The 7,997-nt window shown below is 35.6% G+C and overlaps 2 protein-coding genes across 4 annotated transcripts in view; both read left to right on the top strand.

Moving 5' to 3' along the window:
* The window catches only part of LOC117109156 (microtubule-associated serine/threonine-protein kinase 4-like), a 32,405-nt gene extending 26,921 nt beyond the window's left edge, over positions 1-5,484 (top strand). For 2 of the 3 annotated variants that reach the window (XM_033251409.1, XM_033251407.1), the window contains 2 exons: positions 96-316; positions 1,156-5,484. In XM_033251409.1, coding sequence (XP_033107300.1) covers positions 96-316; positions 1,156-2,487 — 1,553 coding nt within the window. In that variant the 3' untranslated portion in view covers positions 2,488-5,484. The remainder of the gene's footprint in view (positions 1-95; positions 317-1,155) is intronic. The other variant, XM_033251408.1, reaches the window with a different exon arrangement.
* Positions 5,485-7,158: 1,674 nt separating this feature from the next.
* Positions 7,159-7,997, top strand: part of LOC117109163 (leucine-rich repeat-containing protein 40-like) — a 10,569-nt gene continuing 9,730 nt past the window's right edge. The window contains exon 1 of the mRNA XM_033251416.1: positions 7,159-7,413. Coding sequence (XP_033107307.1) covers positions 7,269-7,413 — 145 coding nt within the window. The 5' untranslated portion in view covers positions 7,159-7,268. The remainder of the gene's footprint in view (positions 7,414-7,997) is intronic.

The raw sequence follows: 7,997 nt of genomic DNA, 5'->3' as shown, positions 1-7,997 counted from the left end.
TGGTTTCCCTACTCCTTTGCATGCATGTATTGTTTCCCTTGTCGTGATTTTAGTTTCATTGGTGTGTTGTCTCTTTTTTTTTTTGATATACATAGAAGATCTACAGATTCCTTCCCCTCTAAATTCACCAATAGAGTCAAGTGTTAGCTCCCGTGATGCTTCACCGTCCAGAGACTTCTCACCGGCCATTGGACCGTTCAAACCACCAATCATTGTCCAGAAGCGAGGACGCAAGGAACGATTAGGTTTTGAGCTTTCAGCCATCCGTGTCTACCTTGGTGATACCAATGTGTACACAATACATCATATTGTAAAGGTATGCTTATAGTATCTAACTTAATAATATTGACCCATGTGCCATTGCAGTAAGTATTAAAAACGACAAAAATTCCAAGAAAGCTGGCCCTTACTAGATTAAAAAAATCCACAAGTCAGAAATGTATTTACTGAAACTTGATAAGCCTGACAAATTTTAAACTTTAAAAGAGACAATCAAATAGAATGAGTACCCACTGTAGGCCAAGAATAATATGATTGCTGAAAAGAAAGGGCTTGAAATCCAAAGCTTCACTCACCACTGCAGTATTCAAATACACCAATAGGTGGTCTGTACAGAAGTAACACATCACAGATTGTTAACAGCCATACATTCAGTGAACACTTTAGTTTTGTTGATAATGATTTTGATTCACCTCGTATACTTTTATATGACATGACAACCTTAGTCTAAAGAAATTATACAGTATTCTTAAATTTTAAATACAAGTGAAGAACAACTTAGCATGACGATTGCCAAGACTTTTTTCCTGCGGCAAGTCATAAAGTGCTCCACCATAATGAAAAGCATTTCTATCAACTGTAGTGAAACACAAACATACAGTAGTTATTTTTAGATCATTACTTACCGGTCCTTCCCTGACCGGCAGGACAAGATTTTGTATCCTAACAACCACTGCCAGCGAGATTACGTGCAATACAATAGTGGTATGTTGGACAGGTGTGGACGTGAACTTACAAACGTGGCGCCCTGAGTGAACCCTGTCAGACGTGAACTCATATGCCACTGGCAGTGAACGTGTTAATTCATGTGTTTAGACATTTTTTGTTCATTTTATCACATGTATTTACTGTTTTTTATTTTTTCCCTTTTTGCAGCATGTTGACAAGGACAGCGATGTCTACAAGGCAGGTCTACAGAAAAATGACCTTGTGACGCATATCAACAGCAAACCAGTCCAAGGTCTCCTTCATACTGAAGTCATTCAACTTATAGCTGGGGCCACCAGTCAGCTAAGCATCCGTGCTTTACCAATTGAACAAACAACAATTAAAAGTGGTGGTCGCAAGAGGAATCCGTCCATCAGCAAAATGGCAAAGAGAAAGAAAAAGAATCGAAGACGCGATATTCGGAGAAATTCCATTGTTAGGAGATCAAGTCTGAATCGGCGTAGTCTAGTCGAGGGATCTCATGTGCATACGCCATCACCTTTGACCGCCAGCAAAAGCATTGGTTCGCTCCATCGAATAGCTGGAGATGGATTAGTGACTCGTTCCCCGACTTTGCTAAAGTCTCAACGTTCTCCGCCAATATTCAGTGCACTTAGCGATGATCACCGGACATCTTCTACCAATAGCTCACCATGTTCTAGTGGACCAAATTCGCCAGCATCATCACACTTTTCTTCCAGGCCAAGCAGTTTATCAGGATTACCTCTTAAACTTTCTCAAAGAACCATTGGAAGCAGGGGACATCGTCGAAAATCTGTGGGACATATTCCAGTCTCTCCATTGGCTAGGACTCCAAGTCCATCACCTATGCCAACATCACCAGTAAGGAGTTCAAGTCCTCTTGCGATTCACACACATTCTCCTGGCAGTTCTAATTTCACTCAATCGTATCCAATACAGAATTTATCATTTGCATCGCCAATGAAAGTAAAGAAATTAAATGCAAGAGGTCATGATACGCCACCTTCCCCTCTTCTGAGGAGAGCGCTTTCCCCTGACAGAGAAAAATTGTCTTTGTCTGGAGAGTATCTGGAACCGCATGTCAGAAGCAAATCAGAATCAGGTTGTGATTTCCTTCTTAGAAAGTCCTCCTTTGGAAAGCGTAGCAAACCAGATTTCTTAAGAGCTCGTCTTGAAAGGGATTGGGAAAGAAAAGAAGATAAAGAAAAACGTAAGGCAGAAGCAAAGGAAAAGAAGGAGAAAAAAGAGGAAAGCAAAATTGAAGACGTGAAAGATGAAAAACCTGTAAAGCCTTCGAAAGCTGAAAAGAAAGCCAAAAAGGATAAGGATAAAACTGATGAATCTAGTAAAGAGGAAAAATCCAAAGCATCAAAATCAGAACAAAAAGAAAAGAAAGAAAAAGAAAAGAAAGTTAAGGAGAAAAAAGACAAAGGTGATAAGGAAAAGAAAGAAGGAGGAAAAGGTGATAAAAATGGCAAGAAAAGTGAGGAAGTTGATAGCAGAGTAACATGTCTTTAAAGCTAAAAAAGCATGAAGTTGTTGGATAGTGTAAAGTTTCTTGTAATGTTATCAATGCCATTTAAATTTCAAATTTTAAAAGTTGTTTGACATGGCAAAAAATATCTCCTACCAACTTTGAAGCTTTTTTTTCCCAAAATGGTGGATTATTTTTTCGCATATGTAATACTGATGCATTGCAAAATAAATTGATAATTTGAATCACTGCTATAAATTTAACTCAATTTTGGAAAGCAGAAACAGTTTAGAAACAGAATTAAGGTTTGTAAAGCAAATAAATTAATTGGCTTTAATGAGATTGTCGATGTGCTATCAGAATATTGTTGACAATTAGAAACCTAAAGGAAAATGTTAACTTTCAAGAAATTTATATATATATATATATATATAATAGTAATCTGGAATAAATAATAAAACTTACTTTTCTATCCAAATTAGTAATACTTAGATATTGAGGAAAAGCAGTTAGATTTCTGTATGACAATCTGAATAACATGGAACCATGGGGTTCATACCCTTAAATGTATTAAAATGGGGTTATTGCAAATATTACTTAGATGAGTAATCATCTTTATCTTATGACTCAAATTATGTTTACCATCACTCTCTGACAATGAACATTTCAGCTTAAAGAGGAAACATGTTTACATGTCCAGTAATGAGTAATAAGCAATAATGACTTTGATATCAGTAATTGTGTATTGTATTCATGGTCATTACAGTATATATTATACTATATACCGCAGTGTGCATTTTTCACAGAAAATTTATTCCAAAAATAATTTAAGATATACTGCCTTTGTATATTAAGGTCATAGAGAACAGTTAAACTTTCCAGGTGGCCATAGCAGCCAGGTGGCCAAAGAGGCCAGGTGGCCAAAGAAGACAGGTGGCTATAGAAGTCATGTGATAAGATAAGCAAGTCAGAGTTGGTTAAGGAGTCTAAGTGGTAAAATTGTATGTTACATACAATTGGGTTGCTAACAGGTTTTTTGGTGAAAATCAGCTTTGAGATTAGAAGTAATCTGTCATTGGGTTTGGTTTTATGGGGCAGTGTGCATATTGATTGTCATCAGTTTTTGATAAAATATGTAGCATTTCTAGAGTTGGTCTTAATGCTTTGATACATAGATTTACAAAAGCCTAAACATTTCTTGTAATGGATATTGGCACTATAAAATTTCCTTTATTGATTGATTAATTGAATTGAAAGTTCTGCTGGAATGGAAATTTTATGAATTTTCTAGAAATTACTTGCTTTATAGATGATTGGATTAAGTAAAATTGAAGAACACTATTTGTTCTTTGAAAATCACAGGTTGCATTGATTATGAGATATTTCACTAAACCAATTCAATTCTATTAAATTCATATCAAATTTTTATTGTAGCTAATCTCTAAAAATCTTACTGGATTATATTGCCACATTTATAGTGGCGGATGAGAAATTGCTGACAATATGTTATATGCAGTTGTATTTGAAATACAGTAGTTATTAATTTTTTTTTAGTTTAAAACGAAATGTTTATTCTTTTTTCGAAGTTAGTTTTTTTTTTTGTTGTTGATAGGTTTGATTAATAGAATTTAAAGAAAAGACATGATATAATTTTATACCTGTGGAAAAGGAAAACCCACATCAGTTGCTTTATATTCATTTTTATCTATGACATTAATTTACAGAATGAATTGACAATTTTGGTAATTTTTGACGTAGTTCCAGACTTGAAATATTGTTCATTCGACATTGTTAAATGCTATGAATGGTTAGTAATGAACGAATTGTAAAATGTAACCAGATTTGAAAAAAAAAAACTTTTTGTCAGAATTTCATGGACATTATTTTGAAAATGTAGTGTTGGTAAACCAAGTTGTTTACATATGGTCTTGTTGGACATACAACTGATTAGCAATCTTTGGAAGCTTTTGTTTTTTTTTTTTTTAATTTGATTTGCTTGACATAAATATTATTAATCATAACCTTGCTAATTTATATACAATTTTGATAAAATCAATACAGTTTTAAAAAAATAATATTTGGTAAAAAAAAAATGACAAGTTATACAATTTCTACTTGAGTCTGATTGGATCGTAAATCGGTCCATTTATTTGGCAGATTAGGCCAAAAGAAATGATTGAGTTAGCCCAGCACAGCGACAATGGACTTTTCCTTCAAATCCCGCCCTTTAGATATATTTGCTAAGAAAACAATAGCATAAATGTATGTAAACATGTGCGTCTGTGAGACAACACCTGTGTGTTTTTCCAGACACGCGCCTATTCCTAGCATGCACAGTCCTGATTGGTCAGTCCTTCAGTTTGATTAATATTCCAGAATGGTCCATTGAAATTGGTTTCAACTAGTATAATTGTGGACACTTGTCTAAAACCCAAGGTAAAAAAGCATCAATTCCTCGGGGGAAAAATATAGTTTTGCCGAAAAACACCCGGCTATCTAGATTTTTGGTTAGTCATGGCATCACAAACACTTTTTTTTTTGCCTTATTATGAATATTTGGAGAAATATAATTACATTCATAAGATGTTGATGTTGATTAATAGCCTTGATATTCAAAAATGAATTTTCAAGGTTTTTATCATGTGAGGGTGATAGTAGAATGCACAACCGCGTATCCCATTTAGCGATTGGTTTACGCATTGCACACGATAAGTCTACATTAGTCACACATTCGCTTAGTGGAAACATTCCAAATGTAAATAGATGTAAAGAAATTGAGAAAAAAAACGTATGTAAATTTAAATGCTATTGTATTCTGTACTAGATGTGTAAATAATGTATGTTATGTTCCCTTCCTCTGTAAAAAATTAAAAGTGTTATTAATGTGTGTGTGTGGAATTGCCGCCGAGACGTAACTTTATCATGGAGAGGTAATTCCGATAATGCGTTGAGTTGCAGTGCTAACATTATGTACTCTTCTTGCTTACAAAAATAACTATATTGTAGGATTAAAGCAGTGCATGTTGGTGGTGTGATGAAAACGTTGTCTCTGTCTCATGTTGTGTTTGAATTTCCGCAAACAGATGACAGTCATAAAGACTGCTGATAACACACCTTCAACAAAATCCATTGTTTAATACACAATTTTATTGAGAGAGACTCTGTAAAATTATAATTGTATTCGAAGGATAACACATAAAAATATATTATAAATGTAGGCCTAATCCATGTATTTAAAAATAATATTGAGAAAAAACAAGTTGCTGTTTAGAGATGATGAGAATTGTGATTTTGATGGTGATGATGCTGACGACTACGATGATAACGATGATGACTAAGCAGGGGGGGGGTGTGGCGCCAGGATCTGCCCGAAGTGGTCTGAGTTGATGCCCGACCAAGCCCTTGGCTTGGTCGGGCGTCGCTCAAAACATTTTGAAAGTGGTCCAGGTATTTCGGCGGCTTATTTAATTGATTTTAGAGTCTACTCATATGTAGAAAATACTTATATCATTTTATTCTCCCCGACAAATTGTGGTTTTTCTCGCCTACCGGTGGGGGGTGGGGGTGAAAAAACAGCTCTCCCTGACGGTCCTGAACACATTCCCCCACTGGCGTTACTTCTGTGAATAAGACGGTACAATTACGACATAGACAATGATGATGATGGATGATGATTAATTATGACGATAATACATTTGTTAAATAATGCTTATGTATTTAAGTGCTTATTAAGCACTTAAATACGTACATCAACATTATTTGCATTTATATTTAAAAGAAAGATGCATAAAATCAAATTATTACAAAAAATTATTTACATAACAAACTGAGCATAATAAAAAATATGAACAAAGAAGAAAGAAAACTGTCTACTCAATCATAAATCAGTCACAGGGTTTGCAGGACATAACAACAAAAGATAAACTAATACAGTCGATTGAATGAATTAGTGAATTGATTGACTTTCTGAGAATATCGAGACCCCGGATCGAGACATTAAATGTGCTTAATGACACCTTGACACAAGAGGGGAGAAAGTAATTGGTAAAAATTAACACCATTGTAATACTTATTATACGAAATGAATCATTTCCATTACCCCCGAGTTAGCATTCATTTAACAGAGACTTGCTTCAAGACTGGTTAATGTTTTTCTATTGAACATTTTTTTTTTTTTTTTGATTGACCTTTCTATTATTAAGTTATTGCGTGTTTATTCTTGACAATTAATTTCGATTTTATGTTTCGTCTTCCATCGAGTTTTTCCAAGTCTTTAAAGGGACTACCATGCGTTTTCCATGGACGGCACCGTTTTTCAGGGTCCCATCTCCCGTGACATGATCTCCCGCTAGCAAGCAAAAATATTACTTTATAAATTTGTTTTCGTGGCAACATTAAAAAGAAAATCAGAAAAAAAAAGGAAAAAAAAGAAGCTTATAAGAAGATTATACGTAAATAATATTAATATAATTAATAATAATAATAACTGGGGCTTATTCATATGGGTTTTCATACCGTTAAGACAAGCCTAAATGTCAGTATTATATATTTGATCCATTTATTATCAATACCGTATTGCCATCGATCGTCGGTTTGCAATTTGAGATGAACACTGAAGCTATAGTGTTGGCCCGACAAAGTTTTTCGTAGCCTCGCACCGTTGGGGGCGCTAGATAAAGTTTTGATCACTATTTCAAAATTGTTTTCACTTGTTTCACGTAGGAGGCCACTGCGATCCTCATACCAACTCAAACGTCTAGGCTAGCTAGTCTAGGTAGGCCTACAACAGCCCATAGCCCTTTATTAATATTATATTATTATTACCATGTCTAAACGCGGAAGACAGCCGTTCAATAAAAGAGCTGGCTTTCAGAGGCAACAAGAACCTGCTTCTGGGGTGTCTGCAGCTCTTTTAAAGCAAGGAAGACGCAGTGGACAACTCAACTTATCCAGCAGAGAGTTAACCACAGGTAAGAAGAAGTGGGTAGGGCTGCCTAGGCCTAGTTGGCCCTGCCTTACCTTAGGGCGAAGGCTAGGCCTACACCTCTCTCCCTGTGTATTTACTAGCTATGCCTAGTAGCCTACTAGGCTACTAGCCTACTAGGCTACTACTGCCTACTAAGTAGGCAGGTAATTTGTATTATCTTCCCTAGGCCTACATATATATAGGCAAAGGGCCTAGCTAGGCCCTACATTCTTAGTAGGCTAACCTCAACTAGGCTAGGCCTAGGCCCCCCCCCCCAGGCCCTAACTAATGCCTTAAATATTATTATTAAGCCCTGTGCTAATACACTATATTAGCAGTAGGCTACTACTACTAGGCCTATTACTATTACTCTTACTCTACCCTAATCTAGACTTTCTATACAGTAGGTACTGTCAATGAACGTACCTGCTGTCGCAAGACCATGTACCTGCATCTAATTATCCAGAAATAAAGCTTTGAAAGAATGATAATGAGCAAAGTGTGTTTTTACAGGCCATCTGTCAATACTGCCATTCATTGTCAGCTTTTCGGTTCAGTACCTACCAACACCAAACCATAGCTCTATTT

This window comes from Anneissia japonica, unplaced genomic scaffold (assembly GCF_011630105.1).
Source record: "Anneissia japonica isolate Jap-2015-1 unplaced genomic scaffold, ASM1163010v1 scaffold288040_len302811_cov187, whole genome shotgun sequence".
Classification (NCBI taxonomy): Eukaryota; Metazoa; Echinodermata; class Crinoidea; order Comatulida; family Comatulidae; genus Anneissia; species Anneissia japonica.
This window is presented reverse-complemented; position numbering and strand designations above follow the sequence as displayed.